General features: G+C 53.9%; 1 protein-coding gene across 5 annotated transcripts; it reads right to left on the reverse strand.

Moving 5' to 3' along the window:
- Positions 1-609: 609 nt before the first annotated feature.
- On the reverse strand, positions 610-21,608 carry Mvk (mevalonate kinase). 5 transcript variants are annotated; one of them, XM_004843609.3, is made up of 11 exons: positions 21,424-21,608; positions 20,373-20,464; positions 19,271-19,418; positions 15,997-16,141; positions 13,762-13,917; positions 10,588-10,691; positions 10,003-10,048; positions 6,352-6,442; positions 5,818-5,934; positions 2,435-2,588; positions 610-1,474 (listed from the first exon to the last, which is right to left on the reverse strand). In XM_004843609.3, exons 2-11 carry the CDS (start codon positions 20,448-20,450, stop codon positions 1,323-1,325), a joined length of 1,191 nt encoding a protein of 396 aa, XP_004843666.2. In that variant the 5' UTR covers positions 20,451-20,464; positions 21,424-21,608; the 3' UTR covers positions 610-1,322. The 5 variants fall into 5 exon arrangements, with proteins under 5 accessions (XP_004843666.2, XP_021112961.2, XP_021112960.1 ...); XM_021257301.2 differs by having other exon boundaries at positions 1,323-1,503; XM_087198061.1 differs by lacking the exons at positions 610-1,474; positions 2,435-2,588 and adding exons at positions 4,012-4,167; positions 4,673-4,740.
- Between the last annotated feature and the right edge of the window lie 90 nt (positions 21,609-21,698).

Below are 21,698 nucleotides of genomic sequence, written 5' to 3' on the forward strand. Positions count from 1 at the left end.
CCTCCTGGTGAGGACACCGGGGAAGGGACCAGCTGCCCTCTAGTGGCCAAGGGCAAACACGCACAGAGCTGCCAGAGCCAAATCCTGCATCCGCTAAGCCTTATAGACCAGTGGCTCCCAGAGGTCCTACAGGCAACACGCTAGCTACAAGCATTTTCCATGGATTCCAGTTTCAGAAGCCACGTTGATTTGCATTAGAAAGTTCAAAGAGGACCAGGTGAGTACCAGGCCCTGGGGCCATGAACACAGGTTAAATCGGGGAGAAAGGGACATCCCGGGCTCCCACAGGTGTTTGGACCCATGGCTCACAAAGCCCCGTGCCTTGGTGGGTGCTTATGATGTAGGAGCTGGGAGCTTGCTTACCTGTCCCCATCTGGGACAGCAGCCTGGTGGTGTGCTGGGGACCGGGAGCCATGGCCTGGCAGAGGAGCCTCTGTGCCTGTCAGCAAGGGCCATTGAGCAAACCCATCCATTCCCAAGACACACACAAAAGTGACCCACAGCCCTCATTTCCTTTCATTCCTTAAGAATTCCACCTGGAGAAGGTGCAGAGAACGGTGCGGGGGGCCTGATTCCCCCAACCCTCAGCTTTCTGGACACATGTGAAGCTTTGTTTTTGCAAGTTCTTTTTATTCCCGTTTGCTGTCATTTTTGCAAACTGCTTTAGCACAAGTGGGAGACAGCTTGCATCGACGCTGCCTTCACTCTGTCCTCCTTGACCTGAGGACAGAAGGCACAGGCCACTATCCTAGACCCTCCCCGGGGAGGGGGGGCAGCTAGCCAGGACAGCAGGCTGCACAAAGTGCTGGATGATGCCAACACACTGGTGCTGTGACAAGGGACAAGGGCCAGCCCGCTGGGCCAGGAAGGTTTCCTGGAGGAGGCAGAGGGGCCTGGGCCCTCAGGCTCGTGGAAGTGGGGCAGCAGAGGGAGAGAAGGCACATCGTGCTGGGTCCCGACCCATATCCCTGCACCCAGGCTGGGGAGACTGGGGTGCAGGCAGATGGACCCCTGACAGCTCTGGGGCCGCAGAAGCCGCTCCCATCTCAGATCTGGAGTCTCAGGGGACCCCATGGCTTCACCACCTGGCCAGCTCCGGAAACAGAGATGTGCCGCTCTGGCAGCGAAAGCCACCAAGGGCTCTGGGGCCCTGCCACTGGGACTCAAGGGGGCACGGCCAGGAGGAAGGACAGTAAGGAGGGGCTGGAGGCTTCTGAAGCGTCAATGTCAGGAGCTGGTGGTGCTGGTCCACACAGGCGAACTCAGCAAAGAGGAATCTGGAGAGGAGCTTCTCGGTGGGGCTGCAGCACCGTGCACTCATCTCAGAGGACACCCAGGGCCTGGGAGATGGGACCGTGCAGGGAGGTGGCCAAGTGGATGGAAACGCCAGGGGCCCCAACGCTGGTCTCCCAGCAGTTGAAACCGCAGCCAGTCAGCGCCTGCTTTGCAGCCTCCACTTCGGCCCGCTCCAGATCTGGGGAAAGGCAGGTCACCACGATAGCCCTGAGTGTCCCAGCTTAGGGGACGTTCATGCCACTCAGAGAAAAGGCCCAGGATGCAGGCTGTCCTGGCTGCGACCACACCTGTGCCAACAGGCCTGCGGCTCAGAGGCTGCCGGCAGCCCCCACGCACTGGCCATGAAGGGCCCTGCGCCTGCCTAGCGGTTGGGTGCCAGTTAAACACACAGGCTCTTGCATCACGTGGACCTGGCCCTGCCACGTAATGGCCACGCAGCTCAGGCAAGTGACCCCTCTCTAAGCCTGTCTCCTCCTGAGGGAACAGGGACAATGGTCCTGAGCCCCATGGTCGCCAGCAGGCTGAGACGGGCGGCACGGTGCCGACTCTCACTGGCATCATTGGCCCTGTGCAGAACCAATGCCAGCACCTGGGGACATGGCCACCTCCTGAGGCTGGGGAGTCTCTGCTGAGGGCAAGAGGACATCTTGAAGCCCCCCGGGGGCTCAGTGTCAAGTGAAGAAGATGGAAACGGCGAGAAGAAGAGGGAGAGGAGACCCAAGAGGAACATTTGGCACCTAGCAGACGCCTCCTGAGGACCTATCTCGAGGGGCAGATGTGGTGCTGGGTGACAAACACCAGCAGTGTTCCTATGCTCAGTCCTCTTTTTCTCCAAAGGCCACCAAGAAAGAAACCCCTTCACTGTGTAGCAAGATCAACCCATCCTGGCCACACCATGAGCGAGTGTGCAGGGTGTGGGGGATACTGATGAGCACAGTGAATCTGGGCAATGGCCTTATAAGTAGATACTATCATCCTCGTTCCACCAGAGAGGAAACAAAGGCCCAGACAGGTCGATTAGCTTGTCCAAGGCCACACCGCAGAGCTGAGACTGGTTCTCAGGCCTCTGCTCCCTCCCCAGGGAATCCTCTTTGGACCATTCCTAAGAGTCCATTGGCGACCTGGCCTGTCCCAGTACCTGGCCTCAGGAGTGTGATGCCACAGCCACCGCCACCTGCTCCAGTGAGCTTGCTGTGCAGTCCATGGGCTCCGGCCACCTGGCAGAGCTGGTCCAGAGAGGTGTGGCCCACGCCGAGGGCATTCAGGAGGTACTGGTTCATGTCAATGAGCTCCTGGGGGAGAAGGGGCCACATGTTCCCTCCTGGCCTGCCCAGGCCACTGTCTTCCCTACCCAGCCTGCAGGGGCTGCGGATGTGGGGTGGCTAATGCTCCGTCGCCCAGCACACATCCCTCGCCACTAGTAAAAGGACCCCTCCCCCCTGCAGGACTTCCCATGGGGCTTGGATGGCAGAGTTCATCCTCCCACCATGGTGGCCCTGACCGAGAAGCCTCTGGCCCTTGTGACTGATCAAGCTTGGGCATGAAACCCAAGCTGGCGCAGCTGGGGGTCTCCTGGGGTTTTCTCTGCCTTTTTCCTCGGCAGCTGCTGAAACTTCAGACACAGGCTGCCCAAACTACCTGCCCTGCCACACGGTCACAGATTACATGAAAGATGGATTCGCAACCACATCAACCACTGGATCAAGCTATGCCTGAAGCTATTCCTCCTCTTCTCAGTTGGGAGCCAATACATTCCTTTTCTGCAGAAGCCTGGTTGAAATAGATTTCTGCCATTTGCAAAAAAAAAGTGTCAAATAATATGGCACCCTACAGCTGCCTCAGGGACGGATGTTCAGAATAGGAACTGGGTTATATTTCTAGCAAGGTCATGAGTAGGGGAAAGAGCTAAATATTTGTCTAGGTTTCTTTAACTATGCATAATAAAATTCCTGCTCTCCAAGAATCAAACAAAATGCATGTGGATGGAATAATAAAACCAACAGCTACCACTACCCGGCATCCGCTGTTTACATTTCATTTACCAAATGCACACAGCATGCTGGGTGCTGCCCTAGACACAGTACCAAGCACGAGCACCCACCCAGGCCCTGCCAGGCAGGGTTACAGACAAGTGCTCTGGAGGCAGGTGGGCTGGGTTTGGGCCTCAGCTCTGACCCTTCTTGGTCCTATGTCCTTAGGCTTGGTCCTTTTGCTCTGAGCTGGAGCTGGAAATGGGGCCACAAGAACGCCTGTCTGCCTTATTACTATGAGGATGAAATGAGGTGAATCTTTATAAGAGCTCTATTACAAGGTAAATGCTCTGGAAACATCACCTGCTATGAGGACTTTTATAGGTATGTCACCACGGACCCTATTCTACAAAGGGGGAAACTGAGGCTGGGAAGAAAGCGCCCTGCTTAAGGTCACAGAGCTAGCAAGGCAGTAAGCCGGTGTGGAAAAACGTTCTGCCTGACACGGAGCTCCTGCCTACCTGCCTTCGACAGCACCCCTCGCGTCCCTGCTGCCACCCACTTCCTCAGGAACACGCGGGGCTTAGTGTGCGGCTCGACAGCACGGGGCTCCACTCCAGGGCAGCAGAACATCTGTGCGTGAGTGCCAATCACCGAGCCACCTCTGTGGGCCCACAGCCATCGGCTGGCCAGGGCTGGCCGGCCCTCCCCCCAGCCCTCCCCCTGACCTCCTCCTGTCCCCTACACTTCCGACAAACGAGCAGACAGGCTTGATGGCCGAGTGGCAGCCCTGGGTGCCGCATGTGAGAGAAGACTTCTGGGGGCCTCGCTCTGCGCCTGAGCACCAGGTGTCACGCTGCTGAGGCAGGTTCCAGACACCTGTCACATTCTGATCCAAAATCTGTCAAGGATCAAATGACAGGCTGCGACATGGGGGAACAGCTCACTGGTTTGACTGCAAAGCTGTCCAGGAGCTGAGCTGCACATTTCAACGGCTGCCATCGCCAAAAATATACACAATGTATAATCAACGTGCTGTTCCACAGCGTTCTCCGGGGGCTCAACAGGGTATATTTTAGGCAGTACTCTATCATTATTAATTTCCTACTCAGGGGGACATGTTTCCTCCTTTCTCTGTGGAAGGAATCAAGAGCCAAGGAGGCAAAGGCTGAGGAATGGAGGCAGCCGGTTGGGGAATGAGGGCCAAAGTGCAGGGATTACACGCAGGCCCTGCGCCCAGCACATAGTAGGTGCTCATCAAAGACGTGTGAATAAGCCAGGTGTAGGGAAGCATGCCTATAATCCCAGCTACTCAGGAGGAAGAAGCAGGAGGGTCACAAGTTTGAGGCCAGCCTGGGTAACTTAGACTCCATTTAAAAATTAAAAAAAAATTTTTTTTTTGGTACCAGTTATTGAACTCAGGACCTTGTGCTTGCGAGGCAGGCAGTGGAACCACTGAGCTAAATCCCCAGCCCTGTAAAAACAAAAAATTTTAAAAGGAGCCAGGAATATAGCTTAGCACTCCCCAGGTTCAATTCCCACAGAGAGGAAAAATCTGTTGAATAAAGGAATAAGCAAGTTGGTCAGTTTGACATCTGTCTCAGTCACTCACTAGCTGGATAAGCTAGGGGGAAGGAATTCCCTTTGGGCCTCAGTTTTTCTATCTGTGAAGTGGGAACGATAGGCCCGTGTCACAGGCAGGTTGCTGTGGGGAGCCACTGAGAAGTCACAGGTAAGAAAGAGGCTTGGTTTACCAGCAGCCCTCCTGCATGATGGGGGCTGCAGACTCAAGGGCCTATGGGATGAGAAGGTACACAGGCAGCAACTGCAGCAGCCAAGACCAGGCACAGCGGCAGGGACCGTGATGAGATGAAGACCACAAGGCCCCTTTTGGGGGGAATCCTGCCTGCACCTCCATTCACTGCTGCTGCACGGCCACGCCATTCTTGAAGCAAGGCCAGATGGCTTTCTAATACCACTCACATTTACAGGACCAGATGGACCGGGTCTGAGAAGGGGCCTCCTGGTTCCCTGAGCTGGTGGCACACCAGGTACTGTGCTGTGTGTCTCTCAGGGGACTCGGAAGGGGCTTAAGACATTCAGTGAGGCCGCCCAGCAAGCAGGGAGAGCTGGGCTTACATGACCTGCTCAGATCCAAAGCCTTACAGGAAAATTACGAAAATGGTGTCGGGTGGGGTTATGACAAAAACCTTTCTCAAGCCAGTCTGACCCAAAGCATGTAAGTGAACATACACAGCAGTAGCAGTGTGAGGCAGGCCAGGTCAGGATCACTCCTGGACCAGAGAGCCCCGTAGCAACAGGATCCCAGGTCTTCTGCCCTGTGTGCTCCCCAAACCCTAACCTACAGCGCCATGTGGCAGCACTGCCCTGAGCACTTGTGAATGGCTCAGGACAGCTTTGAAATAAGAGAAGCCTGCTCGCATGTGTGTACACTGACGCTGGCCCGGGCCCCAGGACTCTGACGGCTGGCTGCTGTGTTTTCTGGGGGGAGCTCACTTGGGCAGCCTGGTGTCTGCAGGTGCACCCTTACCTCCAGGATGAGGTACTGCTCCAGGGCCGGGGCAGCTGCCATCTCCCCCAGCACTCGCTCACATTCTCGGGATATGGCGTCTATTGAGGTCAGGACAGGGCTCACGATCTCTGGAAACTGCAGGGAAAGGAAGGTAGGCTGAGCCTAGGGCAGGGGCAGGTGGACCCTGGACAGCAGCCCTGCAGCAGAGGGTAGGGAGGGAAGAGTCCCCACCAGCCAGACCCATCTTCAGGGAGCTTCTCCTTCCAGCCTGGCCTTTGCCCTGCAGCTGTTCCTGACACCAGGCTACCAAGCCAGTGTGACAAATGAGCCAGACCACTGTTGTTCCACGAATCCCATCCTGCCTTCTAGCCAGGGTACGGGGATAGACAGTAGTTTCTTTTCTGCCAAAACTGCCTCCTCAAGTCTCCCTGTCCCTACCATGCCACCATAGGACCCATCCATAGCCCATGAGCCAGAGGGGGAGCTTGGAAATCCAAACATGACTCTGTCCTGCCCCGCCTGAAACCCGCCCGGGAAGGAAACAAGAAGCACCTTGATCAGCCTGTTCCTGACGCCAGCCACAAGGGCCTTGGTGCTTCGTGGGACCTTGGTGTTGGTTAGCAGGATCTGGAGAGCTGGGGGGCTGCAGGAGGCAGAGAAAGTAGGATGAGGAGCCAGATCAGGGGAGCAATCCAGGACTCCACCCACCCTGATACACAGGAGGAAGTGCAGGCCCAGGGAGAGGACATCAGACTGGGGAACACACAGATCGCATCAATGGCCGCAGTTTCTGTCCACCTCAGTGGCTGGGCAGACGGACATGGTCCCTTGGCTCCTCACTCACTCGAGCACTCACTGATGCAACATCAGTGGGGTACCTACTGTGTGCCTGGCATGAGGGAGCCCAGCTTGGCCTGAGGACAGGAGTAGACAGGGGAGAGGGAGGTCCTTGAAGGCTTCCCATGAGAATGGAGGAAGGGCAGGAAGCACACGGATCTCCAGCAGGGGAGTGGAGAGTGCGCAGCCTGAGGGAGGTGGGCACAGCACATCTGTCCAACCAGCAGCACAAAGTGGTAGAGCCAGGGCAAGGGTGCCGGGGCAGCTGGACATGGGCTGGGTGGCACAGGGCCTAGGAGAAGCCCAACCAGCCTGTGCCATGCTGGCTAAGGGTCCCTTCCCCAAAGTGCTCGGGCCCAGTCGTGTTTCTGAATTGAGAGGTTCCAGATTTCAGAATATTTGTGTAGACTTTACTGGATGAGCGTCCCTAACCAGACAGTCAATGCTGGAGCAAGCTAGGGGCAGCAAGACAGTAGAGCGTGGCTCCAGGTCACTCAGTCCATCGCTGCCCCTCCTCAATGGTGGCCAGTGGCAAGAGCATAAACCCAGATGTGGAGGCAGGGAGTCGGAGCTGTCCATTCCTAAAGCCACAATCCCCTGTCCACGTGCTGAGCTGACCCGGGACCCACCCCCCTCCCTTTTCTGTCATCTAACCTTCTTTTCAGAGTGCTACAGCCTGGGCCAGAGGGCGGAGAATTTGGATGCGCTCTGGCCCGAGACAGCTGCAGGCCCAGGTCCCTTGACACCTTTATTCGCGCTTTCTTCACAGTTCAAGATTGTAAAATCCAACAGGGCTGGAAAAAGCTGCCAGAGACCCGCTTTATCTTACCGCCCATAAGCCCATGAAATTAATATCGATTCTCAGCCTTGGAGGCTGGCTTTTTCCTTTTTTTACTCTACAGAAGATGAACATTCTATTTGGCTTTTCTCTTCCCTTTAAAGACAAGCTGTTGCTCAAAAGGGCAGCGTTCTGGGAGGCCGCGTCTTGATCCACTTCACAAACAATGTGTTTTTTCATGGAGAAGCGCTATGCGTGCTTTGGGGGGAAAGGGTCCCTCTCTAAGCCATCCGTGGGATTAATGTGGAGCCGGCCTTCCGGCTCCTCGGAGGACCCGCCATCTGCTCACTGGTGCCCTGCAGCCTGCACCAAAGGTCGCTTTGCTCCGTTCCCACCCCCGGGGGTGGGGGGAGGGGCTGGTGTGGTGTATCTTCATCTTTCTCAGACAAGTCCTCTGTGAATGCACCTGCCGCTGGCCCCACAAAACCCAGGGCTCCAGAGATATCCAGTGACCCCCACTCAGGGCTGTGCCCTGGAAGCACTTACATGATCGGAGCCTGGCCACCTCTGACCTCACCTCAGCTCCTCCCTCCCCCCATGCACACCACAAAGTCATCCTGGCCTCCTCACTGCTGCACTATACACCTACTTTTCCTGCCCCAGGACCTTTGCACTTGCTTTTTTCCCTCCCCTGCCACTCCTCCCATAGCCACATGACTCATTTTTATTTCATCAGGTCTCTGCTCTAATACTCCCTCTAATCACATTCCCCCTTTACTCTTGAGTTCCTCACTCTGCTTTGCTTCCTGAAGGTACTGCGACTGCCTGACAAGCTCCCAAAGGTTGCCTGTGTCCCTAACAAGTATGAGTCCTGTGCAGGCAGAACCTTCTCTTCCCCCCTGCTGAGGCGCCAGCGCCCAGCACAGAGTAGGCACTTGATAATATCCTGAAGCAGCTGAATCATTTAGTCAGCAAACGAGGCACTTCAGGGTGCTGTTTCTGATCTATAAATGAGATGATGGAGGCCTTGGCAGAAGTGACTCAGCCAGGGCACCTGGTGGCAAGCAGCAGGGACAGAGCTCGAACCACGCTTGGGGATGACAGAGCCTCTGCCTGCTGCAGCAGGGACAAGCAGCAGCTCCTCTTCGCCGCTCAGCTCCTGCTCCCCCAATAGACTGCGCGCTCGAAGCTGGCTTCCTCTCTAGTGCTGAGGCTACCACTGGCTCCCGGGTCACCAGATGGATGGCACTGCCTCCACCTCCCTCCAGGACCTCCCACGTCTATGCCCTCGCTGTCCCCCAGGGCAGCTTTGGGACCCTCCGGCTGCCTTCCTTCTTCACCTTTGAGGCTCCCCTCACCCCCACTCTTCTCCACGTGGATGCAGGCCAGCTGGCAATGCTGACACCAAGGCCCGAGGCCCCTCCGCCACAACCCCTCACACAGGCAGGCAGAAGAAGCAATTCCATGCTCCTAAGTGGCCCTGCTTCCCTCCCTATGCAGAGCAGAAGTTGGTGCTAAAAGGACTTTGCCTTCCAGAGATACCGAGCAGGGTGGGGCGGCATTTTTGCCTGTCACGGCTGAGAGGTCTACTGGCTTCCATGAGCAGAGGCCAGGGACAGTGCTGAACACCCTCTAACGCACAGGACAGCCCTGCCACGAAGAATGACCTGGCCCCAAATGTCATTAGCAGTGCTGAAGCTGAGAAGTCTGGCCTGAATCAGGGAAGGCTCCTGGAAGCCAGCAGGGCCAGGACAGGAAGCTCCCGCAGGAGCAGACAGGGCCAGGGCTGGCACTGGGACAGTCAGCGTTGTGCTGCTAATGGTCAGGACCAGCAGCCATCCACAAAAGATGCCCCCGGGGAAAGAGGCAAGAGACAGCACAGAGAGGCCCACTGAGGCAAGGAGGTGCCCTGGGACAACCACTGCCTGCTGCCCAGTGTAGCCCAGCTCCTGCATGGCACGGATTTAAGTCCCTGCATCTGACATTTCCACCACGGGTGCAAACAGGACAGAGGACGCCGACGTTTAATATGCGTGTCTGTCCTCTGCTCCAGAGGACGGGCTGCAGAAACACACAATCCAGGCTGAGCTTTGCCAACCACCCCTCTGCCCTAAGAGCCCACAAGTAGGCTTGGCCCTGCCTTGGCCTTGTGAGTCTCCATCAAGGCAACCATTATGCTGTCCTGCAGCAGCTTCTGTGTGTCCACCTGCCTCCATCGCAGCTGGGCGAGGGCACCGGAAACTGTCCGAGGATCACCTGTATATTCCTAGTGCCCAGGATGTGCCGGGAGGAACACAGGAAGGCAGCACAACTGAACAGACAAATGAGCGCACAGACGAGTGAGAGGCCAGCGTCTGGGGACAGGCACTTTCTAGAAGGTGTAGAGACGGCCACATGTGACTCCCCTCTAATCTCCTGGCAACTTAAGAGCTGGTGTGGAGGAGAAACAGCAACTGCCAGGTGTTCGGTATGCTGGGTCCTCAAAGCCAGCACACTCAGGCCCACGGCAGGGCAGGAAGCCCAGGGACACCTTGCTCAGCAGTGCCCTCCCTAGACCTGTGGATGTGACTGCTCTGCCCCAGAGTTACCTGTTTAAGGATGAAATCTTCCCCTGCTGGTATCGGAGGGCTCCTCCTAGAGAGAACAAGGAGCTGGTCAGATAGGGAGAGCTCTGCATTGGCCCCTGGGGAGAGGGGCTGCACCGTGGGTTGGGCTTAGAGTATGGGCCATTGGGGAACAGGCCAAGCGAGACCCCCAGTCATAGCTTCGGCTGTTAGGGGCTTTGAGCCAGGAGGCTCTTACCAGGCCTGGGACTCTTGGGTGTTCCCCTCCTTCTAGGCTACCCAATTTCCCAGCACCAGGCCTCATGTGTGAGGTCAAGTATCTTCACCAGAGGGGCCCTGAGCGTGGCTCGCAAAGTGCACAGCAGTGGCTTGGCAGCTTGAGCATGGAGACCTCCCCGGGGGCCTCACTGAGGCTCATCCCCCAGAGACTAATTCGGGGGGTCCAAGGTAGAGCTGAGAGTCCCCTTACTGTTCCCCAAACAGGAAAATGCCCTTTTCCTCAGAATCCAATGATGCCATTCATCTCAAGCCAACAGAGCCAGAGCATCTACCAACGCAGTAAGACTCTTAATAACACAGACACAGACCGAGAGGCCATGGCGCACCTACCCCAGGTGCTGATGGCATTGTCCACGCCAGAGGGATTCCCGTGGATTACCCTCTCCCCACGGAAGGCCCACTGGTTAATTAACTCCAAATCCTCCTTGGGCCACCTGGAGACAGAAACACATCTTTACCATGGTGGTGGTAATGGGGCAATGGGCTCACTTCGGGCAAAGGTTGCAGGCTGAGTGTGGTGGAGAACAGAGGCAAAAGGCTGGGTGCAAGAGCTCAGAGGAAGAGCAAAGAGGCGCTGAGCCTCTCAGCTCAGACCTAGCCAAGCTTCCTTTCTCTTCCCTCCAAAACCCGCCTGGTGCAGTAGAAAAAACCTGGGCTTTTTCGTCTCTTCCTAGCTGAGTGCCCCCGGGCCTGTCACTTAGCCTCTCTGAGCTTGGCTCTCCTCAGCAGGGGAGTGGCTGACTCCACCTCCCTCAGAGGCTGGGTGTGTGGCCGAGGCTGGCGACGCACCCTACAAGTTGTCCACGTGCAGCAGCTGGGAAACGTGACAGGACAGGACTCCTCTGCGGGTGCCAGCTCCCGAGCCAAGCCCACCTTTGGGAAGAACGAACTGAGGGGAGGGGCGCTTCCCAAGGTCCTGGCGGCAGGTCTGCTGCACGATCATTATGGACTCTCACTCCAGAGGGGCCAGGCTCACAGTAGCCATCTCCAAGTCTCTCTGAAGCACGGAGGGCTTTCTACAGAGCAACCACTCATTTGCTGTGCAGCCTTGGGCAAGTCAGTTACCCACTCTGAGTCCCTTCTTCATCTGCCAAGGAGGATTTCACGGCCCTGCAACTCGCTCAGCAGCTGAGGGTGACAAGTCAAACCCGGTTAATGTTGTTCAGAGCTTTGCGCTGAATACTTTCTCAAATGGACCTGCTCTGTCATTGTCACCATAACCCCACAGGGAATGTGTGGTTATAAAAACCCTTCACACAGAAGGGGAAACTGAGGCTCAGGTGGGTAAAACAGCCTCTCCAAGCTACAGTGGTGCTCATGGGCACATCAGAACCACACAGGTCTGAACCATTAAATTTCACAGTACCTACAAGATTCACTCCCTCCCTCCCTCCTACTGAGCAACTACTACCATATGTGCCCGTGACTAAGCTCACAGAAGGAGGAACAGACATGGTCCCCAACTTCCCTGAGCCTGGAGTCTAAAGGTGAGAGTGGAAACCGGTGAACAATCAATATCTGAGGCATTGAACTCCACAGCGGTGCTCAGGTGAGTTCGGGTAGCTGAGTGGAGCAACCCTGTGCCCCAAGGGGGAGGAGGGCTGGGGTTGAGGGGAGGGGAGCCAGCCAGGAACGATAACAGGGACAGTGCTGAAGCCAAGGCACCAGCTGGTGCGGTGCCTGGGACTGGACCCAGCTGGTCCTGTCCGGGAAGTAAAAGGCAGCAGAGTGCCAGGGAAGAGGTGAGTGATGGAGGAGAAAGGCCTGCAGGTCACCAACCAGGCCCAGGCTCAGGCCCGACCCCTCACCAGGGCGAGGCTCTTTCCTACCCTGTTTGCAGTTCCTTGTTCAGGGGCTTGGACTCAAGCCTCCAGAGGACCCCAGGCTTGGGTTCCTTCGGGCTCAGAAATACCAGGGGTGAAGGGAGGGCAGGGGCCTGCTCCCCCCACAGGTCCTGCAGAGCAACTGGGTATTCTGGGAGGGCGGGAGAACTGGCCAGAAGCAGCATGGGAAAGACCATATGCCCGTGCTACCCTCTGCCTTTTGAAAAGCAGAGCCAGGTTCTTGGCCCTCTTTTAGGGGTCTATTCAGGGAACTCAGAGCCAGCAGGCCTTCACTGATCTGGGTTATGGCCAGAGATCAGCCCCCCAAGGAGTCATGGGTCAGGCCCTGACTTCCCGATGAGGAAAGGGAGCTCCAGAGAGCAAGGGCTGGCCAAGGTCATGCCACCAAGTAAACAAGCAAAGCCTCCGCAATCCCTGACGACAGCAGCCTGGCACTAACCAGGGCAATCTCTCATCGCTTCCCAACTCCTCCCTGACCAACAGTGGCTTCTGCTGCATCTTCCAAGCAGTCTCTTGTACACACGGAGCCACCCAGAGCTACTCTGGGGAGCCCACAGACCTGACCTGTGAGAACTGAAGTGGCCCTGGGACTCAGGCTGAGACCACAAAACAGAACCATGGACTTTTCATGGCTGAGAAGAAATAACTTAGTTCAAACCAAACTCAGGCGAACAGAGCTCTTTAGCCAGACCAGAGTGCTGGTCATGGTGTCTTGTCCCTTTGTGCCCTGCTGAGGGCCTGTGAGGTGGTGACATAGCTACATCCATCCTGGCACTCAGGGCCATCTGAGCAGCCTTCTCTGCTGCTGGCTAAGCTGGGAGACAGAGGAGGCCAGCAGCCACCTGGGACAGCACAGCTGGGCTCAACAAGGCTGGTACCACAAACTCCCTGGTGGGGTGGGTCACTCCCGCACAACACAGGGCCCTCGGAGATGCTCACAGCAAAGCTGCTGGGGGCTGCTGGGGGCTTCTGGGGCTTCTGGGGCTTCTGGGCCTTCTCACGATGCCACAGGCCCTGGATAAACTGCAGGGCCACTCACGTTGGGAGGGGTCTCTTAGAGAATCCACAGGTGACAGAAATGGTCAGCCACCAGTGAGGACTGTGACACTCCCTCCACAGGGACAAAGGTGAGGGCCCAACAGACGCATCTCCTTATGTTGATTTTTCAGCACACTGTACCTTTTTTCCTGTAAGTATCTGCTCTGGCCTCACAATAAGCCTTCAGGCATTCTCACTAGTATTCAGAGGAGAACAGGGATGCTCTGAGGGGTGCAGTGAGTAGGCCCAGATCCCAAGCAAGCCGGTGCAGAGGTGCAAGGGTTTGTCTAGCCCACTGCCAGCTACATCCAGACTCAAGTTCTTTCTACCACACCACAGGCACCTGAACCCCAAAGAACAAAGATGGGAGTGAGGGACACACCATAGAATGAAGAGCTCAGTCTCTGGGTTCAGACCGTCCAGGTTCAAATCCTGCTCTCCCATCACTAGTAGTGCAGCCCTGGGCCAGCCATTTGGCCTCTCTAGGCCTCGTTTTCCTCACCTGGAAAATGGCCACTGGGCAGATCTCTCCTCACAGGGGGTTGGTGAGGTCCCACTGGGGGACTCTGGCTTGGGCCCTGACATGCAGGAAGGCACTGACCAGGGCAAGAGCTGTGATCACCTGCTGACGCTGTCCCCGTCCTTCAGTGGATTAGAGATGTCCTCACACATGGTCAAGAGGGTGGCTGCCAAGCACACAGAGTAGGCGGCACTGGAGCCCAAGCCCGCCCCAGGGGGCAGCTCAGACCACACGGTAATGTCCAGGCTCGGCAGGGCCCTGAAACACACCAGGGTGGAAAGCGTGACTCTCTCAAAGGGCATAGGGGACAGTGTTGAAGTCAGGGCTGGGGACCAGGACTGGACATTGGCCCGGACTGACCTGGAGATTTCCTGACCCCCTGCCCCCAAGCCAACCCCATGGGATGGCAGGAGCTCATGATGAATGAGAACCAGAAAACAGGTACTAGATTCATTTAAACCACTAGGATATCCAAAGTCTTCCCAAAAGTGTCCACCCCAGTCTCCTTCATGGCGTGCTCTTAGAGATAGCCAGTGACCCCCTTGGATCCCTTTTTTTCCACTAAGTTCCTAACCTCCTCTAAGATCTTCAATGTCGCTTGCTCTGTGATACTTTCCCAGATACTACAAGTGCCATTCCTATCTGCCCTCAAGGCTCCTGCCTGCCATCTTCCTCTCTGCTAGCTCATGGCAGTGTGTCTGATGGTGTGCCCATAGGGTGCCATTCGCATCATGGTATCCCCCGGTGTGAGCACCCCAGGCCTGACATGTGCTTCCCCAAGCAAGATCTGTCAAACTTCAGGATTGGTACTTTCCATGAAGTGCCTTTCCCATTTTCCAAATAGAAAAACTGTAGCACTGGCTGAGTGTGGTAATGCATGCCTGTAATCCCAGCACTCTGGACGGCTGAGGCAGGAGGATCACACAAGGTCGAGCCCAGCCTGGGCAACTTACCAAAACCCTGTTTCAAAACAAAAAAGGGCAGGGGATGTAGACCAGTGCAAAGGCCTTGGGTTCAGTCCTTAGTACTGAAAACAAAAACAAAAACAAAAACACCCCAACATCTCGGAACGTGCCTTTTCAAAGGACATGTAGCCACCCTACCAAGACATGGAGATTCTGGAGCACACTCCCACTGACAGAACACGCCCCTCCCAGGTAACCCGTGAGCCAGACAGCAAGTGTGGGCCATGCATGCGTGTGTCCGAAGCACAGTGCCTGGCCACCAAGCCTGTGTCTGCCACTCACACGAAGCGCTGACCTTTGGATTCTGCATAGAAAATAACACTACACAAGCAGGTGTGGTGGCACCGATCATCTGAGCACTTGGGAGGATCTCAAGTTCGAGTCCAGCCTGGGTAATTCAGTGAAACTCTGTCTCAAAATAAAAAAATGAAAAAAGGTCTGGGGATATAACTCTGTGCGAAGGTCCTGAGTCAATCCCTGGTATCAAAACAAACAAACAAAACCAAAAAAGAACAACAAAAACCAAAACTACACATTCACTGCATGCTAGTTAGTGCTGGGCACCTCTTCTATATATTTCTAGTCCCCCCCCTTTCTTTTTTTTTTTGGTACTGGGGACTGAACTCGGGTCCTTGCGCTTGCGCAGCAGGTGGCGAAACCACTGAGCTAAATCCCCGGCCCTCTAGTCCCCCTTTTTCTTTTTGTTTTCTGAGGAAATTATCAATAATAGTAATAGCTAGGTGCCAGCCTCTGTGCCAAACACTTGAGATAAATTAGCCTCATCACAGCCCCATGAGGTAGGTGCTGTCACAAGGACACTGAGGCTGAAAGAAGACAGGCGTCTAAAAGGAGCCAGCTAGTGAGGGTGAACCAGTACGACCTCCTCTCGCACCCAGAGACACTGTCTTGAGGGTGCTGTCACCCTCTGCTGCTGGCTTCCTCAGATCTTGTTGTAAAGGGAGGAAGGAACAACCGCTTCCGTGGAGCAGCAGGATATGGCGGGAAGGTGCCTCTGCAGCCAAGCCCCGGGAGAGGCCACACCGTGGGCCCAGCAGTGGAAATGGCTTTGGCTCTATTGAAAGGAAGAGAACAGAGGAGGAAGTAGGGCTGGGCATGTCAGTGTGGGTGTCAGAGCCAAGGGATTACCATTCCAGCTCGCCCCTTGCTAAGGAGCTCAACGGCCTTATGCCCCTGGGTAGAGGCCTCAGGGCGCTGGGGCCATGACCAAGTGCTGTCTGTCGCAAGTCTGGCAGGGTGAGGACAGCCAATGGACAATGGCCGTGTCCCTACACTTAGGAAGAGACACACGCATTCTCCAGCTCTCCCCACCTCTCTGGGGAACCAAAGCAGAGCCCCTTTGCAGACCACGCACCTCTGCTTCCTGCAGATGGCCAGGTACAAGTACAGGAAGGCCAGCACAGCCAGGTGCTCGGGGACGGCTCGGTTCTGGGGGACGCCTGCCACTTCCTTCAGCTTCTCCACTTGCTCTGCGGTGGGCGCTGGGATGTCACCTTGGTCTGTTACAACACAAGCCAACACAGGTGGGTGAGAGGGCCTCGGGTGCTTTTATAAATAACAGAATGCAAAGAAACCAAGGTACCACTGGGGTCACAATGTGGGAGGATGTGAATTTATGGTCCAAGGGCTACAGGCAAATCTATCCATTGGGAGTAGGCGGACTTGGGTCTGGGTCCTAATTGTGCCATTCACTGGCTGGGTGGCCCTGAGCACGTAACTTGCTCTCTCTGAACCTCAGTTTCCCTTCTTGGTAAAATGGGATAACATAGTACTTCTTCACAGGGTCACCACGAAGACAAAGTTAAGTAAGGTATGTAGAATTCTTAGCACAACTCCTGGCACACCGTGAGCACTTCACTAACAGTAGTTTAAACACATACACACACATGCATGCACACACACACATGTGCACACAGAGTGTGTGGTAGCTCAACCAGAGGCTGGGCTTTCAGCATCCATTGTACAAATCCAAAATCAAAGGCAGCACTAAGTTATTCCCCAGGTGGTTCCCTCTCTCAAAAGATAATTAGCAAGAATGGAAACTGCAGGGCCGGGGATTTAGCTCAGTGGTTCCGTCGCTTGCCTTGCAAGCGCAAGGACCCGAGTTCCATCCCTGGTACCAAAAAAAAAAAAAGAGTGGAAACTGCAGTAAAAACGGTGTATGTGAAGTGCTGCTTGGACAGGAGGGAAAGGCGAGACGTAGCAGGTTTTTCCCAGTGACATGTTGGGGCCTGGACCTCTCTCCTCTGTGATGCCAAGGAGGCTGAGCAAGTCTGACCAGCTCACCTTTAGGAGCCGCCCCGAGTCTCAGGTCAGGTTCTACAGACACATGAGATGGAGCTGGGTACACCTGTACTGAGAAACTGCAGGGCACCCATTCAGCCTTCAGCAAATAGGAGCTGGATGCATTCATGACACGTTCAGTCCAGCCAGGCCAGTGACACCTCAGAGCTCTGTGACAGATATGGAATAGGCCTTAGGGGCCAGAATCCTTTCTGTGTCACTCTCAGGCTGTGTGGCCCAAGCCCCTGGACCACTCAGCCCTGATTTTCACATCCATAAATGGGGTGAGTAACATCACCTACTTCCAGGGAAGGCTGGAGAACTATAAGGACGCTAACATGTGACTGCACTTCCTGCAGTACCTGGCATGTAAAGATGCCAATGATGGCTCACTCTTGGGAGGGAACGAAAGACACTGAAAGAAGGGTGGCAGATCCTTGAAACCTAGGAGACAACGGGTCTCAAAAGGCTCGAATTCCTTTTGTCTCCTATGTGAAGTAGATGAACAAGCCCTTCCCCACGTATTGCGCTTGGTGTCTCACCCCTGGCTCCCACCTCCAGTCCTGCTGGATCTGGCAAGCAACACTCAGATAGGCAACACAAGCCTGCTCACTGGGGCCCAGCGGGTGAAGCAACGTGCCTGTCAGGGGTCTGAGACAGGCTCATGCTAGTGACCTATAAAAGCAGCAGCTGGTTCTCAAGGAACACCACAGACAGCAGTTCCCAGGTGCTCTGGCTGGCCACTTTCCAAAACATGCTCTAAAGACTCTTGAATATAGGGTGTCCCTGGTATAACTTAGATAACTCACGCTCAAGCTCACACATCCAGCCCCTGCCAGCCCTGTCAGCTCTCCACAGCAAAAGTGAGGGCCAGGAATCCATCTGTAGCAGTAAAACAACAGCAACCTCCCCAGGGGATTCCCAGGCATGTGTGACAAGTTGAAAGATATTTGTTTTGTTTTGGTTTTTTGTGGTTCTAGGATTGAACCCAGCACTCTACCACTGAACTACATCCCCACTCTGAGATTTTCAACTGTTTCTCCATCTCCAATGGGAGTGCCTGCGGCTCCTCACAGAAAGCAGGAAGCAGGTGTCCCGGGTTCGGGTGGAGTTTGGAAGAAACCTCTACAGGATTCTTGCTGAGAGACACTGTTGCCAACATCGAGATGTCAGTCCCAAGAGGAGACAACAGACTGACATCAGAGACCACCTCTAGCTCCCGGGCTGAGGGAGACAACCAGTCTGCTTACCAGTGGCCTCTGCCTTCCCACACCACTGATACAGCACAGAGGCTCCGACTCACTGGCACAGAAAGAAAGTCCTGATGCACTGCAGGCAAAATACCTACTCATCTCTGAAGGGTTGATGTGGCCGGTCCCAATTTTGGTTAAAAAAAAACAAACCAAGATATCTCCCTATCTCAATCAATCTAACCATCCAGTTACAGAAAACAATCCAGAAGGATTAATACCAAAACGCTTAAGGTCATATTGGAGAGGGGAGAAGCAGTAACCAGTGATTTTTTGGTCATGTCCCAGTACTGACTGTATTTTTCAGAAATAGAGCTAAGTTACTTTGAAGAACTATTATTATTGTACTGGGAATGGAACCCAAGGCTTTACACATGCTAAGCATGCACTCGACACTAAGTTACAGCCCCAGTCCTATTTTTAATAATTTTTAGTTACACAAGACACCAATGTATTCATTCTCTTTGTTAAAAGCAACATATGGAAGGTAGGCTCTCTGTCCATTCCCCAGCGCCAGCATTTTCCCAGAGGAACTGATCACCACTGTCGCTCTGAGATCTATCCCCCTAGACCTTCTTCTGCACTTTTACACACTGAGCTATATATAAAAATACGTATACGCTGTTTTATATCTTGTGTTTTTTCTCTTAACAGTAAGACTCAATGGTCTGTCTGAAACAGCCCACAGAAATCTTGATTTCCTCCCTTTTTTTTGGTACTGGGGATCGAACTCGGGACCTTGCACTTTTGAGGCAGGCGGCAGAACCACTGAGCTAAATCCCCAGCCCAAACTGTGCTTTTTTTTTTTTTGTACCAGGGATCAAACTCAGGACCCTGCACTTTTGAGGCAGGTGCCGGAACCACCGAGCTAAATCCCTGGCCCCCACAGGAATCTTATACATAGTTTTATACTTCTAAATTAAACATACTCAATGAATGAAGCTAATTTTATGGGGTCATGACAGAAAATACCCCTGGCGAGGCTGACTTCCGGGTCCCTTGGGGACAGCCTGGAATAACTATTCAGCTGCTCTTTCTCCCTGTCTTCAGGACTCACTCTCTAACCACATGTAGTTTTTTTCTCCTGGCACTTACCCAGAAAGCTTGTGTCCAGCAGCTGAAGGCTGGTCACATCCCACGTCTGCTTGGTACAAATGTTTGGTAAGTTCAGGGTCACTTTCCCATTGCTGTGGGGTTCAAGCCTGAGGAATGTTCTCAAATTTAAGGCCACTGCCAGTGCTACCTATAGAATAAAGGGGGAAAGCAGTAAGCTGAGAATGGGGGGCCAATTCAATGTGATGAGAAGTGAGGACAAACAGTACCACACCCACCACCCCTACCCCCGATCTTAGCAGACATTGCTAATCAACCTCAGCATGCAATCCCACCAAGCCTGGGCACAGCCACTACTATTCAATTAGGAGTCATATCTACTTATATCTGCCTTCTCCCAAGGAAAGCTTCAGAGCTTCTCAACACCAAAGAATTGCTTCCCCCAAATCACTACATTTTCAAAGAGAAATATAAATTTAAAATATAAGTTAAAGACATAAATAACAGCAGTTGAAGTGAAGGAGTAAAAAAAGCATGAGCTTTGGGTTTACTCTCAGCTCTACCAAGGTACAGGGAGCCTGGTCAAGTTGACCAATTGTTTCCTAAGCTTCAGCTTCCACATCTGCAAAATAGAATACAAGAATGTACCTCTTGGGCCAGGGACTTAGCTCAGTGGTTTCGCTACCGTTGCGCAAGCGCAAGGACCTGAGTTCAAGCCCTGGTACGGAAAAAAAAAAAAAAAAAAAGAATGTACCTCTGGGGAAGTTGTAAGAATTAAATGAGATAACATGTGTTTCCAACCCTTTTTGCAGGATCATTTTTCCAATTTCTAAACACTGGAGTGCCCCAAAGCTCAATTCTCAAAACTCTTTTTCTCGTCACCAAAGCTCATTCCCTAGGTAATTTCATTCCACTTGTACAGCTTTATGTGTCATCTTTTTGCCACCTTACTGAGTGAAGCCAGAGAAGTTCTTCAGTGGGCATGAGATCTGTCATTTCCTTGCCTGGCTGGGGAGAAAGAGGAATCCTCTCTGATCTGCTCCCAGGCTATGCCTCAGCCTCCAGGCTTCCTTTTTATCTTCTTGCAAGACTGGTACCAGGGAGAAGTGGGACCTAATTCTTCAAGGCTCTAAGGGCTTTTTACCTTGCCATGGACCACAGCATGTTCTCCATGGAGGATGACTTTCCCTGGAGCAGACACTACCAGGACTCCTGACAACATGGCTCTGGGGAATCCTAAAAGGGAGAAAAGAACAAAGGTCCCTAGATGTCAGCACCAGAAGGAAGAGATATTGGAGGAAGCCTATTTCAAGCTTGTCATTATAACAAAAAAAGCCACGTGTGGTGGGCACACATGTGACCCCAGCTCTTGGGAGGCTGAGGCAGAAAGAATGTGTTCAAGACCACCCCAGACTACATAGTGAAACTCCATCTCAAAAACAACAGTAACAAATGGCAGCTACCATTCAACACTTGCTATGTACCAGAAAGCAGTACACTGTGCCAGTTATTTGGGCAAACAAGAAAGATCTGGGTTCAGATCGTAGCTCTTTCACTCTCCAGTGATGTCATCATAGCTACGAACCTAGGTTTCCCCACACATTACGTAGGGACACTAATGCAATCAACTTCAATGGCCTGTTAGGAAGGTCAAATGAATGCAAGAGGAACCTTTAGCAGTGCCAGGCACACTAATCACTCCATTACTGGATAGTTACTACTAGCTCTGTTCTTGGCTTCAACTCTTATTACTACTACTATTGAAGGTTAAAATTTACATGAGAGCTGGGGGTGTAGCTCGGTGATGGAGCGCTTGCTTAGCATGAGCAAGGCTCTATTTTTGATCCCCAGCAACGCAGAGAGACAGGAAGAGAAAGAGAAAAAGAGAGGGAGGAACAGAGACACAGGGAGAGGGAGAGGGGGAGAAGAGAGACAGAGAGATTTACAAGGATCAGAAAGAATTCTTTCCTGGACAATGAGCCTGCTTCCTATGTATCACAATTATAAACAAGGCTGCAGAAAACACCTGTTACGCCCCATTCTGCACGCTTAAACGAGGATTAAGCGAGCAAGACAGAATCCTAGAAAGTGGTTTCCCGGGCGGGAAACTGGGTCAGAGAAGCTGGGAGCCCGGCTTGGGGTCGTCCTGGGTCTCAGACCTCGCTCCACCCGGTCGCGCGAGCCCAGCCTCTCACCTGCGGCCGCCACAGCCTTTCCACACCAGAGCCAGAGCCACTCTTAAATTCCTCCATCCCCAAGCCCCAAACCGTAGAAGGTGGCCTCTTTTTTCCGTCTAGCCAATCAGAGCGCGCGAGCTCAATACCTTTACCAATTGGCTTGAGCATTGGTCAATAGGTACTTTAGCCTAGCAGGCAAGGATCTTCCCGCCCCACTCCTCCCGTGAGCCAATGGAAAACAAGTCCCTCGGAGTGTCCCGCCCTGGTGCGAGAGCCACGGACCAATGGAAAAT

The sequence above is a fragment of the Heterocephalus glaber genome, unplaced genomic scaffold (genome assembly GCF_053883595.1).
Source record: "Heterocephalus glaber isolate CG9 unplaced genomic scaffold, H.glaber_assembly_v1.0 deba00001687, whole genome shotgun sequence".
Taxonomy (NCBI): Eukaryota; Metazoa; Chordata; class Mammalia; order Rodentia; family Bathyergidae; genus Heterocephalus; species Heterocephalus glaber.

Bases quoted from the DNA above. Each gene is read 5' to 3' on its own strand.
- Mvk (XM_004843609.3), bottom strand. From the start codon at position 20,450: ATGTTGTCAGGAGTCCTGGTAGTGTCTGCTCCAGGGAAAGTCATCCTC. The intron at 19,419-20,372 runs GTAAAAAGCCCT...TTTATTCTATAG, and splicing joins ATGCTGTGGTCCATGGCAAG to GTAGCACTGGCAGTGGCCTT. The intron at 5,935-6,351 runs GTGCTTCTTGTT...CTTTCCCTGCAG, and splicing joins TCAGGAACAGGCTGATCAAG to TTTCCAGAGATCGTGAGCCC.